Raw genomic sequence first — 19,028 nt, 5'->3', positions numbered from 1 at the left:
ATTTCACTTTGATGGAATTAAATACAATTTAAATTGTATACACCGATTTTCCTTATTTTAACTTGGTCTAGATACAAGTTGAGTTTAAACTTAACTCTTAATGTGTCTACATTCCCTGGCGTATCATATATCATGCGTGTGACGGAGTTAGGTTCATAAGTTATGATAGCACGTGTGATAAACGTTGTATTTAGATGGCTTATTTGAATAATAATAAAAATATTTTTATTTTTGTTAATAATTTTATAGATTAGAACGTTTCAGGTTATATTTAGTGATTGCAAATGATAAAAACCGCAGAAATTAATTTACAGAGAAACGCGCAATGTTTTCAGCTTTGGGTACTTGGGGATATAGCCTATCCGTGTATCGTTTCGTTGAAGAGATATCTTACATGTAACTAAGGATATTTGCGTTTTTCCGCTTAAGTGAAATACTTGTCTTGCTTTATTTAGGTCTTGAATAAAAAGCTACATGCTACATGCATTGATCGACTTTTCATTTGCATGTTATAAAAAATTCCGGAAATATCTTGTTCAACGAAAAGACTAGAAATTATGCTACTTCCTGCCATATCAAGTTAATTGCGCGGGCATGTTTAGACTTCCTTAGTTACATAATAGTATTGCTATAGAGAAGCTGCGTTTTCGATTGATAGTTTGTGAATACTATCAATCTTCGCCATCGCCAATCGATTCGTCGGAAGTGTCGGGTACTCGTGTGTGGTTATATACAGTGGAGCCTCACTTATCCGGACACTTTTGTCCCCAGGCCAAATCGTCCGGATATGTGAAGCGTCCGGATATCTGAATTGTGATATTTACCTTAAATATTTATAGAAGCATAACTCATAAATTAATTATCCAATTAAATATTTTATTTTGATAGCCATAAGCACTACAAAAAAAGTTTTTTTTTAAATTAACAAAACAAAATATTGTTAAAAACATTATTTAAGGTATGTTTTTTCCACAGGAAACTTAGCACTACATTCTTCAATGCAACACATGTACATGTACATGTACATAACAATCACTGTATTAAACCGATAATTTAATTATATTCGCATAACAAAGCGAAGAGAAGAAAGTCGGTGTTCCACTTTACGCTGACAAATCTTTTTCTTCAAGGTAGCGGTGATCGCAACTCTCGCTCTCTTGGCCGGTGGTGTTAACATGTTTGAAGCTGCTCAACATTTGATGATTGAAAATGGGTGAAAATCTGTATATATTCCCTTATTGATAATTGTCCAAGCTATTTTTTCATTGACAGAACTTACCCAAGCTAATTTTACGTATCCATCTTCCTATAGCGTTAATTGCACCCAAGCGATTTTTACAAGTAGCGTGAACACTCATCCACGCCATGTTTGGCATACATTATTATTACACTGTTTATTGAACACACGCTATAAAATTAATGTCGATACCCTGAACATCCCAAGCGGTCTTAATAACTATCGTAAACAGAACTTAAATTATCAAATATTTCATTTCAATTACGTTTTAAAATGAATAGGCGTACGAACGATCTAATCACACTACGATTAATAGAATTTTAATTCAATCAATAGATGACTTTTTTAAACACAAATTAAACAATTTTCATGACATTTTAATCAAACAATAACAGTTCATAAGTTAAATGGCGACAATTAAACATGTCGCATCCATGGTTATCGTAATATCCTCGGGCGAGTACATAGCGTGACAAAGGTGACCCCGATTACCGGACGAAGGCATTGTTTAAAACCAACAACCAGTGTCAGATGTTTTTACACCAATTTGCACTTGCGCATAAAAAACGTTTGTGCCCCCGAACACTTAAATGTGACCGTCCGGTTAAATGAGGTAAAATTTAAAGGAAAACTGTATTATGTGGTAAAATTTGACCGTCCGGATCCGGAACGCGGAATTCCGGATAAACGAGACAAATTATTGTGTAAAAATTCCGTTCCCAATAAAAATCGACCGGTAAGTGAAGCGTCCGGTTATCTGGCGTCCGGATATCTGAGGCTCCACTGTACATCGTTCAATTGGAACATTCTATCAACTGTTAATTTATTTTTATTCTTTAATTAACCTCAGAAATTTGAAAGGCCGTATTGGATATCTTGAAATTCATCGTGTCCAAAGATGAAGGACACTATGATTGTAACAAGTGAAGTCCTGCCAAAGCGTGAACCGGTTGTAGTAAATCGGGACGTTTGGTACAGCTTCATGAGCAAAGAGGATGCCGACCCTCAGGCCTGCTGGCTTGAGAGGAAGCGGCAAGAGAGGATGAAAGTAAGTTTTTGCTTAATATAAAAGTAATGTTTTTGTTTACATTTGTTATCAATCTATATTTTATTGTTTGAAATATATTCATTTTATTTAAGGCTGAAAATGCTGCCTTGGGAGCTTCTACATCTAGGGTTTCTACATCTACAACTTCCTCCTCTGGGTCTGTGGTCTTGGACTCCATGAAGTTTAGAAATATTCAGCAGAAAGGTAGGGGTATTCGCATTTTACTTTGTATATATTTGTTGGATCCTGTTGGCATTTACTTGGCTCTCCATAAAAAAAGGTTGCTTGCCTTCTCTGAACAAATGACTTAAGGTTTGTAAGCTTTAACCCAAAATATTTTTTTCAAACCTTTTTTTTTATTTTTGTTACTAGAAATACAATTGTTAAAGGAATTCTATTTTCTATTGGATTAAAATAGTCAACTATTAAGCTGTTTAATGCAGCTTTGATTAAATAGAAACAACTTCAAACACTGAGTTCAGGAGATTAATAAAATTTATTGAAGATTAGTGGAGGTTGGGCTATTAAAGGATTGACTCTTAGATCATAAGATATTTACAAAAAAAAAATTCATTTTTATTTTAATAATTCTCAATTTTTAAATCATTTTGAAACTTTGTTATGAAGGTATATCATTTATTTGAAGAATGTATTTATGCAATTATAGTGGACAGAAACCAAAACCAGACTCCTTCTCCACCAAGTTCAGTTTCTCCACCAAGTTCAGTTTCATCAACTGCATCAGAGGATGAGGTCCCCAGAAACCTTAAAAGATCATCTCCCAAGACTGAAAATGAAACTGATAGTGCACCACTCTCAGGCCATATACAGGCTTCAAACAGCAAGCACTATGCCAATATCGGCCAATATTTGAATGAGATCTATAACAGAGAACAGATATGTGACATTTCATTCAAACTAGGCAGCATCATTTACCCGGTGCATAAGGTCGTTCTTGCTAGTCAGAGTCCTTTGTTTGAGAAGTTATTTAACAGCAAGGACTTTACTCAGCCACCTATCAGACCTAGGCAAATTAAGGTTACTGGAGTTTCAGAGGGTTCTTTGAAGGCATTCCTAAATTGCATTTATTCTGGTAATATCAATTTCATTAAGCCTGATTGTCTGCATGAGGTACTTGATCTCTCTCGGATGTTCGAAGTGCAGCAAATCACACAGATGTGTTTGGAGCAAATCCCCTCTCTTAGTCACAATGACATGCTTGCTCTTTTGCAAAAGATGAGGAGTCGTAAAGATGTGCATCTTTGTGACATTCTAATGGATGCCGTAGCCAAAAATTTTATGGAGATAAGGAACAGTTCCTCTTTCTACGGTTTGGATGTGGACACAGTCTGCATGATTTTGTCCAATGATAGGCTCAATGTGAGTTCAGAGATGGACATTTTTGAGAGCGCTGTAAGTTGGCTTCACCATCCTGGGGATCGAATGAAGAATCTGGAGAGAGTGATGGATATGGTGAGATTCTCACACCTATCAAGCCAGCAATTGATGAAATGCTTCGTAAAATGTCCAGCCCTTAAGCAGAGCCCCTATTGTGTTGGCTTGATCACTATGGCTAACTGGTAAGTACATGTACTCTTCAATATTACCTTACCTTTTATATATGAAAAAGATAAATCATAGGTTTATAGCTTGAAATTAAACAATAAACATAATCATAAACATAAGTTAAATAAGGCATATACATGTTTATTACCAGTCTGTTATGTAAAACATGCATATTAAAGGATCTACTCTATTTTATTGTCCCCCGCCGCAACGCGGAGCGGGGACATAGAAATGCCGGGCGTCCGTCTGTGTGTCCTTGTGTCCATGTGTCCGTGCGTCCATCACACTTTTTTGTGAGCACTCTCATGCCTACAAATTTTGACGGATTTTCATTAAATTTATACCAAATGTTTATACCACTATTACCTTGGTCAAGTTCGAAAATCAGCATTGGTCGATACTTTTTGTTGGAGTTATGGGACTTTGACCACAATAATGACTCCGTTTTATCCAAAAATTGACCTTGTAAGCGCTCTCATGCCTACAAATTTTGACGGATTTTCATTAAATTTATACCAAATGTTTATACCACTATTACCTTGGTCAAATTCGAAAATCAGCATTGGTCGATACTTTTTGTTGGAGTTATGGGACTTTGACCACAATAATGACTCCGTTTTATCCAAAAATTGACCTTGTAAGCGCTCTCATGCCTACAAATTTTGACGGATTTTCATTAAATTTATACCAAATGTTTATACCACTTATACCTTGGTCAAGTTCCTAAATCAGCCTTGGTCGATAGACTCGATACTAGTATACTGCTTGACCAGCGGGGGACCCAGGAATTCTATTCTTGTTGTGAAAAAAAATGACAGTGTAATTAAGAATATGAGAATTCAATGCATCTTTTATACCTTGTTGTAGGGTTCAAACCTCCATCAGCCTCAATCAGCAAGACCCTCTAAATCTGAAGATTCAAGAACCAAGGCGCCTTGCCAACAGTGGAGGAAGTGTTGAGCAATATCTAAAGGTGCATGAATAGTTATGTTTCTTTATAGCCCGAGTATAGTGTACCAAATTGTTTCTCCTTTTAAAATAATTTATGCCTAGTTTTTTATTTAAGTTTTTTTTATATAGTATAAAGCAGGTATTCAATAATTTTACTTCCACAATAAAAGATGATGTGTCATAAATGATAAACAACTGAATTGACAGCATTATCAGGTTTGCTAAATGTGCAACATACAAATCATGCTTAGATAGATTGATCATCAGTTTGTAAATAAAGTATCATCAAAGGTAAGTACAGTATATATATGTTAAAAACTCAACTCCAAACTGGAATGAATCAATGAAATGACTGTATTGATAACTGTAAATTCCTTATTTCATGTGAGTACTTAATTCCGCGATCCCGCTGTTTGTATCAAATCGTGAGAATATAAATTTGCAAACGTGGAACTTTTATCCTTATATCTCATAGTTCACAACTCTCAAAAATTAATGGCGAGATTTTAAAATTCACTAAGGGTGCTCCTCACGATTTTTAATAATTCCTCGCGTTTAATTACCCCCCGGTAGGAATACTGCGTATATATCACCTTGAAATTCATTTGTTTACCCTTCCTTGACTTGCAATATTCATAAACTTAGGAAGGAAAATTCAGTTTTCTTTTCAAAGAATTTATTTGATTTATATGATGCCCAGAATTTTATTAGATATACCTACAGGAATTACATTCTTATTTATTGGTTGACTAATGGAGAGAACAAAAACTTCTTTGTGAGATGGCTTAAAATAATAAATATATTTGATATATATCATTTTCTTTTTAATGTTTCAATTTTACATTCAAAAACATTTCAATGTGCATTGTAAACGTAAGCCATTTCAACATTTCAATGTTACATTCCATTCTAATCTTTATTTCTGTTCTTCTGACCTATTCCTTTTCTGCCTTTCTTCTTTCTGTTGCCCGTATAGACACACTGTAGCTCTGAGTTCAAGGAACCCGATGTCACTTTTGACATTGTTCTAATGACTGAAGATGCTATGGATGATTTTAATCTTCATGCCTGTTCCCGAAGTCAAAGCTCATCCACCATTTCTGCACCTTGTATCAAGCAATACAAGGAATCAAAATGTAATATTTTATTGTCAACATGCCATCAAAAAGTATATAAAAAAATTGATGTGAAAATGATATAAAAAGGAGGATAAAACTGTAAAAAGTATATATTTTCAGGCTCATCTTAATAAAATTGACGTGTACAAGTACACATAGCATTGTGTGACTTTCAGTAGTTATCATTTAATTCAGTAAAACTCATTTACATGTATAAATTAAGACCTCTTGGGATAAAGGAATTTTATTTCTTAATGAGTATGATTATTTATATATAGTAGAAGAAAGTTTAACAAATGATGGATGAAATATGATGATTTCATTTATAAATCCCAATTAAACCTATCATTCTATTATCCAAGTTCCTTTTTCGCGAGAGTTACTCTAGGTGGTTACCTTGGTAACAATGTACTATTTAGGTAGCTAAGATAGCCATCTTATTTGTACATAACCACTTTTTAATTATTTATATTTATGTCACCTTTATTCACTTGATGTAGTTGGCAAAAGGGCATGGGTAGTTGGATACTTTCAAATTTAAGTTGATCAAGGTTTAAACTATAAACCTTATCAAAGTGCATGAATGTTCCTAACTTTTAGACACTTCAAAAATTTAAATTTTTAAATTGATTTAGAAGATATTATTATGGTCTGTCCCAGGGACAGAATACAGAAAACTCATTTACAAAGAATTTCATTATCAATTTGGAAATTGATGTTTAAACATAATCATGCAGTTAGATATTCAGGTAAACAGAGCTAGGGACTTGCTTCATAATTATGTACATATAATGACCAGAGTTTATTATTTTATAATAATTGCATGAACTTGCAGCTTGAAAGTAAAACAGCTTATTGTATTGTCATAAATTACATATATACCTAGGGTCTATGATGAACAACAAAGAAAAAGAGAATGACATTAAAGTTCTTGCATGGCTGGCTGGAAAGCCAGCCAGTGCGTTTAATAATCATCCAAACCCAACTGGACTACAAAGCATGGATTGTATGATGGGGAGGAAACCAAAGCAAAAACATATTTCCATAATGGAGGGAAAAAGCAACGACAAACATGTAAAAAAGAAAAGGAGTAAAAGAGATGGAATGCAGGACCTGCCCCTCTCTGATAGTGGTAGGGATTATCGTAAGGAGATGGTATGGGGAGGAGACCAGTGGTACATGGTCGGTAAGTAGATACAGTTCTACGTACCTCATTATTTAGTATGCCAGTAACTCTTAATACCATGGACATCTGAAAGTAAATTGGGAAGTTCTCTCCAGTGTTTCTTTTTTTTAAACTTCTGTATGTCTCTACTCTGTGGATATCCTTCTCTCTGATCATCAGTTGAAAATATTAGATAATGAAGCTTGACTTAGGCTTATGTAATGCTTTTAGTTTTTCATGTCACCAAGATTCTAGACTGAAAGACATGTTTTCTTTCTTTACTGTGTCTTACCTTTTTTTAAATCTTGACCATATCTTTTAAACTTTAAAATGGAAACTAAATGTCTTATTAAGGGAAAAAGTAGTAGTAGTAGATAGATCAAGGTGGTCGAATTTCCATGGGACTTTGACAGAGTTTGGAGCAAAGCATATGTCACAAAATTGCAATTGACCAAATTATTTTTCATTTTGAAGAAAATTTTAATATATATTTGTTAAATTAAATCATGTTAAAGTCAATGCAAGATGATCTGATTATGCAATTTTTGTAGGTGGAGCCAGGTACATAGACTCGGAGTGTCCCTCCCCTACCAATAAAGTATTGATGTACTCATACGAGACCAAAGAGTGGAGACCAGTGGCTCCATTGAATGTTGCGAGGATGGAGCATTCCCTTTGTGAAGTAGATGGCTATATATTTGCTATTGGTGGAATAGGTGAAGGCAATTGGTATGTACCAGTATGTCTTCACAATTTTCAGGACAAAAAGAGAAATATTGATTAAAATTAATCAAAAGAAATTTGGGTGATAACTTTTACAATTGTTTTCATATATTTTTCATCAATTCAGCTTGCTTTCATCGGTGGAGTGTTATAATCCTAGAACCAACTGTTGGTTCTCTGTGAAGGCACTCCCTGAGCCCAGGGCTGCTGCCTCTACTTCGGCTGAGGGGGGCAATGTTTGTCTGAAAGGGGGATACAGTCAAATGAATCATGGGCAGCCCTCCAGTTTTTACTATGAGAACAAAGTTAAATTGTTCTACAACATAGAAACCAATAAGTAAGTAAAGAAGTCACATTAAAGCTAGGTCATCATAGCTTTTCTTGTCTGATAAGACTTGTCTGCCTTAATTGTCAATAAATTTAAGTAAATGATGTACCGGTAGCAGGGATGGGGTCAATTACAATGGAAAGTAATTAATTAAATTACAATTACCTGTTTAAATTCTTCAATTAAATTACCATTACCATTACAAGAGTTTTCAAATGTAATTAATTAAATTACAATTACTTTGCTGAAGTAATTAATTAAATTACAAATTACATTTTCATCAAAATTTACTAAAACCATGATTTATCTACAACACATAAACATTTCAGGAGATGTCTATAAAATGAATAAAATTTCCTCATAATCAAAAAAAAATTCACTGTTTGAGAATTTGCTAACTACTCTGATAAGTTACAATTTTTGGAAAGAAAAAATGTAAATTTGGATTAATTGTTTATTTCAATATGCAGGTACTGGTAGTCACAATATGGAGGTGTCCCATACCACCTTGATATTCAATAAACATTTAAAAGTCATATACCCTAACCTACACCTATCATGTCAACTAAAATATTTCCTGCATGCAAAACTATTAAATGAAAACTTTCTCCTTTGCATTTTTACACATTTTTTTATTTGTAAATACAATGCCAAAGTACAGGTTAATCTCAGGTAGAGGGCAGACTATAATTGTTATCAAAACACAATTCACACCTGTTGTTCTCTACCTAATTATCCAAATGTTAGCAATAAGGGAACACACCCTGTGGACGTGTTAGGCACCAAAAACGTAACACCCATTTGAAACCATGCATTTTAGCTCTGTGTATTTAGGGCTATCAATTACAAAGCATGACTTGATAGTTTATATAATTTTGATAACACTGAGTTTGTTTGTAAATTAAACAGTGATGTTATAAACTAACTCAATGACAATTGACACACTCATTATTCTAATAAGAAGGAAAATAAGTTTTTTTTAAGCAAAAAGGGATGACACCAATTATCAAATACATGTTCTTAATTTAATTTGGGAAACTTATTATTAAATACTGAATCACTGAAAAAAATCCATTTTGAAAAACATTCGGTATGATATATATAATAATAGTTCAATGCTTTTTAACTACTCTTCGAACTTGACCTTGTACCATTGTTAGTGTGGGGAAAAATGGGTAGTGGACAGCTTGATATTTATATGTACATCAGTGTGTAATTGAAAAGTTATTGGAATTACATGCCTTTTTTGAAAGCAATTAATTAAATTACCATTACATGTAATTGAAAATTTGTCCAATTACACATTACTTTCAATTACATCAAAATTTGTAATTAATTACTCTCAATTACCATTACAAATTACCAATACCCCATCCCTGACCGGTAGGTAATGTGAGAAATTTTTCATATTTTTCTTCCCTTTTGTACATGTATTTATTTTAAGGTTTAATTGTGATCAAATCCTATTTCTCATTTATTCACTGGATTAGTTATAACTTATACTAGAACAGTATTTGTAATTCATAAATGTACAATATGATTATAAAGTAATCTTTTCATATCTCTTTTTGTTTTCAGGTGGTTAAGGAAATACTGAGGCCCATCCATCAAACTGAAATCTTTTCTGGAGTTGTTTTTTTTTAAAGACAATTTTAAAATCTAAACCGGATCAAATTTAAATCTTTATTGTCAGTGTACTTTTTTGAAGTGGATATTTTAGAAACATTTATGTATAATGGGGCAAGAGTAATTAAATTGTATGCAACTGTTGGTATTCAGGTTTTTTTTATTTTACTTTGAATTTATTTTATAAGTTTGCATGACTGTAATGATTATGAAAATACCTGGCCTTGAAATAGAGCCAGAATTGTGTGGGCTTAATTGCTATGGCAAAATGGTCAAACTTGTAATCTTATAAGTCAATATACCTTTTCAAAAATATTCAAATTGGGATTGTTTTGTTTCTGTTCTTCAAGAAAATTGATCTAATAACATTTTTCGATTACTATTTAAAAAATCTATCTCAAATAAATTTAATGTAATAAAATTATTAACATGTAGTTATTTCAAAGCCTTCTATTAAAAACCGTGCTTTAGGGTCCAAAAATCAACAAGATCCTCTGAATGTGGAGGCTTCCAAGCACAGGAACATTGATCTCAATCATGAACCAAATGTTCAACAATATCTTGATATATCTTTCAATTAAATGTACATGAATACTCTTCAGGATACTTCAGTAAATAATTCAGTTCCTTTCAAAAACATTGCAAAAATTGCTGGGAAAGTAACTATGTTTCAAGTAAAAAATATTTTAGAATGAGATTCTGGAATTTGAGTGAATAACAAATGTTTTCAAATTTTTAACGTATATAAACTTACAAAGATATTATGATGATCAAGGAAATGAATTCGAGATGTACATGTTTCTGTATGTAATTTTAATATTACTCCTGCCTTATACATCTTAAACGGTTGCAGGTGTTGACGGAATCAGGTATGCAAGTATTTTTTTTACTTGGTCCGGCCTGGGGGTGCGATCATTACAATGTCCAGTTACAAAAAATTTAACAACCAGTGTATTATGTGAGTAAGCAACGTACTTAGTAATTAAGAGTATTAAAAATATCGCAAATAATGAAGTAAACACTACTTGAATATAAGAGAGTACAAAAATGCCTGTTTAAATAGAACATTTCATTTTCTTTCATGAATGATGATATTTTCATTGAGAAATATTGTAAAAATCAATGAAATTGTTATGTGAGGTTTACAATAAGCTGTCTTTCCTGTCATTTAGGGATGCGTGGATGGGTACTTTAGCCGACGGACTGACGAGTTTCTACGCTGGATTTGTTGTTTTTTCCATTGTGGGAATGTAATAGCTAAAGATGAAGGCCTTACAATGGAAGAAATTTCTATATCAGCAAATAGTAATAATATGACATTATGCATACTGCAGTAGAGTCTTTATTACGTGAACAATATCTTCATAGAAAATTTTTTTAGTTTTACAAGTACATGTATATGGAATTTTGCTATACGTCCTTTGGTGTTTTGGAAATTATAATCTTTTTTAATGAATCTGAAATAAGCTGCATGTAATGACGAGCAACGATCTGATTTTAAAGAAGACTGACATAGTGTAAAGAAAAGTGAACTCGTGTTTAATTTAACCTTTTGTACATGGACTGATAAAAAATAATGATTAATTCATAGATGGATGCTTTTTTCATAAATATGAATGAAATATCTTTATGCCAAAAGCGTATATACAAGAAAGGTAAATGTTTCTGTATTTAAAAATTTATCACCAATGACCCCAGATATTGACGGTTTTTAACACCTTGACAGAGTTGAACACCCGTTGAATTTCAACATTATTAAATATTAGGTGTATGCCTATTTTTTCTATGTATCTGACTGATAAATCGATGAAGAATTACCAATTTAGATTACTTGATTAAATATACTTACTTACAGGTAGTCTGTAACTGAAATTTCATGTCTGTATATTTACATTCAGTGTATATTTCCCCCTTATGTTCGCGTAAATACGTTATTCAATTTGTCTGCACCGCTTGTGTGTTAGAGGACTGACGACATCCAAGATAGGCATTCAATGCTTAAATATAAGTTGGGTAGCGTACTTATAAATCTTTGCAGATGCAGATAAACTCCAAAATAGTTACATTACAAAACTTCAAACATTTCAAACACGTTATATCTATGACAGGACCGGAGCTGGTGTTTGTGGCGTACCCGAAGGCGCTGACCAAACTCCCGATGCCCCACCTGTGGGGAGTGCTGTTTTTCTTGATGTTAATAACGGTTGGTGTGGACAGTCAGGTACAGTAAACTATTCAGTTATAGCTTTCAGGTTTGAACTTGATACATGACAAATGTATACATTGCATCTACCTTCTCTTCTACGGGCTGAATATATTTCACAGTGCAGGGGTCCCGAGCGCAAAACGTGTAAATTAAGACATATACTAAGCCTAAACTTTGTGATGCATAAGGTTTTTATAACATTGAAACTTTGGTTTAAAATTCTGATATATGTATCGTGTTCCTGAATGATCAGGTTGGTTTACAAAGATGAAATTCTTTCCAAATCCCCTATATTTTAGTCATGCAACAGCAAATTGAAATTAATAGGAAATTTAAAGTTTTCGATATTAAAACAGCAATTTTAGAAATCAGTGACCTTATCGCATTTTAAGCCCCGTTCGTCTTTATCCAAAGATTTCTTTTGATATTGATTTTCATTTTAGTTTCCCTATAAAACTCAAAGGGTCATTGGTTCAGCTGTTCAAGACATGTTAATATCAGCAGGTTTTCGGATTAGTTTTATACAATTATATAAGTTTATTTTCTACAATATGCTATTGCCTGTTTCAGAGTGCCACTTTTTGGTTTTACTTATTTAAATAGCTATTATTATCCAGACCTCTTGGGAGATTGTTCTGTACAATTCTAAATTAAAGTTTTGGGCACTTTTTTTTTTAATGTCAAGTGGTTATGGAAAAAAGAAGAGAATGAAAAGCAAAACTGTTCTGGAAAATCCTGCTTATACGAGTAATGCTGGTCAAAATACACATACAGGCAATCACACTAACTTAAACAAAAGGCTCTTACAGATCCCTGTTGATTTTTTAAATTTAAACTTTTAATGATTTTGTTGCTTTTCTCTTTTAGTTTGGGAATGTAGAGACAGTTTCTAGTGGTGTGTTTGACATATTTCCAAAGCAAATGAATTCACTCAGAGTTCTCTTAACGGCATTTTTGTGTACCTTTACCTTTGTGTTGGGAATTCCTTTTACAACAAACGTAGGCTAATTATTTTTTCACTTAAAGAATGCTAAATTCTCCTCTAAAATAATTTTACACAATATTTCTTGTTTTATGATGTAACAAATGTTTTGAAATTTCTTCTTTTAATCGTGCTTTTTAAGACAAAACATGGACCAATTGTGTTTGATTAAAAGCGGTTTTGTTTCTTCCAGGGTGGAATGAGACAGTGATATTTACTGTAAATAAAGTTACTGTGAAAATCATGTATTTACATTATACACTTGTACCTTGCGTTTGAATCCTTAATCTTCTTGTTATTTGCGATAGATAGTAAAGGAATATGACTTTAGTGATACTTATACAATTTTTGAACTCAAAAACAAATTGATTAAGAGAGAAATTGATTGATAAAAGGATGACATTGATTATTTTATTAAAATCTTTATTAACAAATATATACAATCTTTTTATATCTGTATTAAATGAAGTATTTTTTTAGACGCAGAGCGTTTTAATCGGAATATACAGATGATGATAGGAAAATCAATCCCCTTCATCATTAGAATCAGCTGGTGCTTAGTTACTCCATTTGTCATGTTGGTAAGAACTTATGTTAAACATGTATATTATTCAACAAACTGTTTTTAAAAAATCTAGTAAATCATGGAAATCCACGGTTAAGAAATTTATGAAACCTGTCAATTATTGGTCAAAGAGACATTTATAAACTTTTTCCATCTTATATTACGACGTTAACAATTGATTTCACAAAATGTTTATGCTGGAATAAATAGTTTCACACATAAGAGTAACTGCACTATTTAATTTTTTTTTGCTATAACCAGTTTTATTTACGCAAAATCATAAGATATGTCGTGTTTTAGTTCTAATTGAAATGTTTTTATTGGATATAAAATTGTGTATTTATTCTTGAGTTGTTGAAAAATTTTGAAGAAAAAAAATTGTCATTGTTTTCATACATCTTCACAAAACTTCACAATATTTTTTTTATCCAGTAGACTCTCTTTTTGGCAACATGTGCCGCGTACAGTCCTCCTTACTCGGCTAACTACACGTATCCTGACTTCGCCATCGCCATTGGCCAGTTTTTCGCCATACTACCAATGTTACCGGTTCCTATTGTGATAATTTGGGAACTCGTTCATTCCAAAGGAACATTCCTGCAGGTAAGGCACTGAAGGCGTCATTGTTTCATATCATGATATAGTTTTCCGTTTTTATACGTTATTAGTGTGTAAGAAGGTCTTCTGCTCAATCCTCAGCCCGACTTTTCTTTCTATCACAGGGGATTCGTAGGAAACTCACTCCAAATCTCACAGACAGTCACTAATTGTAGAACAACCTCATAAACTTTTCCTTTCTGCTGTATAATTTATCTATTTTCATTCCACTAATGAGAAAGTTAAACCCTTTAGATTTTGTTGGTACAAAATGAAGGTTTATAAGAATATGACGCTGTTTATGTGTTAAGCTTATAGGATTAAATGAATCATGATACCGTGTAATGTATGACGCGATTGGTAACATTTCTGTCGTAAACGCATACAGGAGCCAATAGCTGAACTTATTTAAAGGCAACAATCTAAAAATAATACAAATAAAACATGCATTGTTTTGACTGAGTTCAAATCATTGTTGTTTGACAAGAATGGTTTTTTTTCCTTGAAAGATAAGTATTTTCTTGAATGAAGACTAGTATTGATACATGTAAAAATGACAATGTTTTAACAATGGTATTTTTATTTAAAATTAAAATATTTCCTAATTTGTAGAGGATTAAAAACCTTGCTCGTCCGGATTCAAGCTGGGGACCTAATAGCAAACGTCATCGACAAACGTACAAAGTGTATGAGTACAGGAAAGGCTTGGTGGACAGAATTCGGGTCAATTTGCTGGGAGACCGTCACTGCCAAGGAAGGTGATAATCTAGATCTTTTGGTTGGCCGTAGATATGTGTACGCTTGATTGTCATTTGTTTTTTCAATAGAATGTGAAAAATGGGGGAAAAATGTTGATTTTTATTTTCAAAAATGATATACTTAAATATTTTTTATTAATTTGAAAAGGTTGTTTTGTTGACAAATGACCAGCATTCGAAGTATTTTCATATTTTTGGAATGTGTTTTGAAGTTGTTCGTAATCAAAATGTTGCATGAATAATTTCACGAAATCTCGAGTTTATGTATTTTATAATATTTCTCGTTCATTTAGTCATTTTTGGAGTTTATATTTTTCAATTGCGCCTGAAAGGTATCTACAGAACAAATTACTGGAAAGAGTTAAATGAATAAAGATATATATATGATATGAGTTAAATTTGGCCCCCATAATTCGCCATTTTTTTTAGTGTTTCTGGTACAATAAAATGTTATATAATATTTTAGAGGCGTTGATGTAAAATATATTTTCCACCTATATATTTGATTTATTCGCACTCACTAGCAGTATATGACGTCAGAAGTGACGCTACATGTATTTCTATAATTCAACCAAATTCAGTCAAAAATTAACATTTTTCTTATCTTTTTATGAATGGAAAATATAGAGCGCATGCTTGAACAAGGAAAATTTTTTGGTCACTTATTAGCTTTGGCTAGATACATCTCTGATTATAAAAATATTTTGTTTGTTTAAGCATGCGATCTATGTTTTCTGAAAGAAAAACTGCTTGAAAACAAGCTGTTTTGTGCTAAAATGCAAAAATGGCAAGAAAAGGTTGTGTTTACGATGTCATTGTTTCTAAATTGTGGACAAATGAATCAAAGTGAACATTATGTAAAAACATCACATATATATCTGAACAAAGAAAACAAAGAATTACGGTAAAATGATGATGTTCATTCTAGGGGGCCATTTTAGGCCCATAACATATATAGTCCTTTTCAATAATCTAAATACAACATTAAAAGTTTTTATTTGTCCGTAAAATAAGCATAAAATCTTGTAATACCGGTATTAGATACTGATTTTTATTTCAAAAATCCGGTTTGGGTGATTTTGAATGTAACATACAAGAATTTTTATTTTACTACTAAAGGTGATTCCAGTGGCTTTCATGTTCGGTTCTTTTTTAAAAAGCGATAAATGTCCGGTTAAAGTTTTGTCACACATTGATATCAATACTGATCAGACAAATGTTAGGATAAGCCATGTTGTTTTGTTGCATACAATATCATTAAGCTCTTCATTTCAATTTCTCATTGCATACAAATCTCATAGCCCTGAAATCGCATAACATAGCGTAGCATAAAATAGTAAAAGATATGCAGGAAATGACTGTACATAAAAGCCGATATTGGTCTCTGTTTTGTGAAATCATATTTCAAAAAAAGTTCTTTGCCTATCCATCGTATAAAATATATGTGTGTCGAGGAACATTGAATCGAAATATTAAGAGGGCCCAACGGCATTCACAACTTCTCGGGAAAAAACCCGAGAAGTTATTGGGCCCAACGGTCGCGACCAATTTTAGACTAATATTTAAATCTCCTTAGAAGAAGAGCTCTATTTAAAGATATTGAAAACTGGTTTATTTTAAAGCTAAAATTCGAGTTTAAGGCAGATCTGATGACTTCTGTGTGGAACGCCATAGCTGCCTTATGTGGTCATTCCATGAGAAGATGGTGTTTAATTATATCATGCTGTGGTTATTTCATGTGAAGATGGTGCTTTATTATAAGAAGATGGTGCTTTATTATATGAAGATGGTGCTTTATTATATGATGGTGGTGCTTTATTCTATGAAGATAGTGCTTTTTTTTATGATGATGGTGCTTTATTATATGATGATGGTGCTTTTGTATGTGATGGTTCTTAATTATGAAGGTGTTTTATCATATGATGGTGCTTTTTATGTAATGGTGCTTTTTAAATATGAAGCTTAAGGTGCTTTTTTATGTGAAGGTGCTTTTTATATGAAGGTGATTTATTGTTTCTTGATGTGATGGTGGTCACTCGGAGCTTCTCCTATTTTTGAAAACTGAGTTGAATATATATTATCTAGAAATTTTGACCTCAACAAAACACATTTTTTGCAACTATAAAATGGCTGCATCGACAAGAAAGAAGAAAAAAATGTTACAATATTTTGTCAGAATTTCTTGGCATTTTACCTTTCCCTTTACCACCCATATAAGGGCATCTCTTTGAGCTGTATTATAGTTTAGTTAACTTTTCCCCCTGGCTTTCCCATGCTTTGTTTCAAGTCGAATCCTATCACCTAGGGCATCAAACTACTACCGAAATATAGCCTGCCGATATCGACCTTCAGATAGTCTGCAACAAGCCATAAAGACAAAGATAAGTAGACCAATCGCCTCAGTCAAAAATGGAAATTGTATCAGCCTAGGGTATATGCGCACAATGTTACATTGTCTTGGGTTTGATGCATTTCAAATAAATTTGAAATTGAAAGTTGTCATTTTTTAGATAAAAAACTTTTATGGTGTTATTGATGGGGAAAATAATCATTCTTTATACATGTACGACGTGATAACGTTCCGAAATGTATATAGTGTAATTTTCTAAGGAAAAATCTTTGCTTTATACAGTTTAAAAAAGATGTTTCAAAAAATTAAACGATGAATATGGAAAAATGAAAGAAAATCGAATTAATAAAATCTAGATAATGTGTTTATAGTTTAGCTTAATTGTAAGTAAGAATTTAAAAATTTAAATCATAACAAGTGCATATACAACTAACAAAAAATAATCAATATTACGGATATGTCGAGTAAATAATCTAATCCATATTTGAAATGTATTTCTAGTAAGAGTAATTACTTTATATTTTTTTTCATGTAAAGATACACGTAAATTTACATGAGTGAATTGAAAAGTTGACCGATCATACCTGACTGACTTCCAGTCAAAACAGTATAATATGGTTGATTTCCCGTTGCGAACACTGTGCCACTTTTTTATTTTTTCAAATACATGATGTGAAATGCCTGGAAAAATTTAATTTGAATTAGTAAACTGCCATTGTCATCCAAGTTTTTATGCTGCAACAAGAAATAGAGAGAACTAATGAAAATGACAGGCGAACAAACCAAAGCCTTTATGACATTACACTATGAGTAAAGGACAGGGGCGTACAAAGCTTTACACCCCCTTAACTTGGGGCAATGAAAAAGAACTTGTTCAAATGTTGCTGAATTCTTTTGGCTTGTATACATTGTTTATACTACAGATTTCATGATGCATGTCAAAAAGATGCATTTGATGTGTAAACAAAAGAGATAAAGGTTTCGAAATTAACCCACATGACCTTTCATGCCCAAATTTTGACCATTTGTCGTGCTAAATTGCAAATTTAGGGTATGAATCGGTCTACACTCTATCCTTAATGTACTTTTATTAAAAGGATAAGTTTTCATTTTTTTTTAATTATTGATATATTATATTGGAGTCTAGACCAATTACATGTTGGGTTAAAATTCATGGTTTTCACTAAGTCTGAAAACATTATTTATAAATAATTGTCAAAATATAAAAGTTATTCACATTGAATAGTAGTTCAGTGTGATAAGAGGAGGACTATAGACTACGTCTAGGCTGAGAGGGTCTTCAAATCATAGTGGTGTTTCCTTTTTATATTCTTCGCTTTTGCTTCGTTTTAGGTAAATCATTTTCCCCCCAAATTTTTATATGATAAAATAATTTGGGAAAATATATAAAACCCTTCAAATAACTACAAATAATACATAATATTTTTGCCCCGTCAAGAGAATGTTAAGTAAACAACGGTCAGAGATTGTTTGAGATCACGTTGTAATGAAAATAAATACAGAAATGAAACTAGGAAGAAAATACAGGTATAAATGTATGTTTGTTAATGATCAAATAATGTAGTTCTATATTATACATGTACTGATGTACACCTCCAAATAAAAGATTCTTTTATATGAGATGTACATAAGTCGTATAATATCCTAGGTACGGGGGATTCGATAGGCATTGTGCGCTCTTCTCCTTTGTTGTGCAGCTGTTTTGAATTTAAATTACCTAAAACCAACGTCCAAAGAAAAGACAGTTTCAATGGATGTTCTAGAAAACCAGTCATCGCTACTGGATT

General features: G+C 32.4%; 2 protein-coding genes across 2 annotated transcripts in view; one reads left to right on the top strand and one right to left on the bottom strand.

Moving 5' to 3' along the window:
• The window catches only part of LOC128187771 (pleckstrin homology domain-containing family B member 2-like), a 167,261-nt gene that overhangs the window by 63,323 nt on the left and 84,910 nt on the right, over positions 1-19,028 (bottom strand). The window lies entirely within an intron of this gene.
• On the top strand, positions 2,039-9,910 carry LOC128187777 (kelch-like protein 3). The gene is made up of 9 exons (XM_052858352.1): positions 2,039-2,285; positions 2,378-2,489; positions 2,953-3,865; positions 4,719-4,824; positions 5,779-5,938; positions 6,807-7,106; positions 7,637-7,814; positions 7,936-8,145; positions 9,715-9,910. Exons 1-9 carry the CDS (start codon positions 2,136-2,138, stop codon positions 9,731-9,733), a joined length of 2,148 nt encoding a protein of 715 aa, XP_052714312.1. The 5' UTR covers positions 2,039-2,135; the 3' UTR covers positions 9,734-9,910.

The sequence above is a fragment of the Crassostrea angulata genome, chromosome 6, assembly GCF_025612915.1.
Source record: "Crassostrea angulata isolate pt1a10 chromosome 6, ASM2561291v2, whole genome shotgun sequence".
NCBI classification, from domain to species: Eukaryota; Metazoa; Mollusca; class Bivalvia; order Ostreida; family Ostreidae; genus Magallana; species Magallana angulata.
Note: the sequence above shows the minus strand (reverse complement) of the source record. Positions and strands in the feature narration are given on the sequence as shown.

What these genes read in the sequence shown, in the direction of transcription:
- LOC128187777 (XM_052858352.1), top strand. Translation starts at nt 2,136, where the DNA reads ATGAAGGACACTATGATTGTAACAAGTGAAGTCCTGCCAAAGCGTGAA. An exon ending in AGCGGCAAGAGAGGATGAAA is followed by an intron (nt 2,286 to 2,377) that starts GTAAGTTTTTGC and finishes ATTTTATTTAAG; the next exon opens with GCTGAAAATGCTGCCTTGGG. An exon ending in GCAATACAAGGAATCAAAAT is followed by an intron (nt 5,939 to 6,806) that starts GTAATATTTTAT and finishes ATATATACCTAG; the next exon opens with GGTCTATGATGAACAACAAA.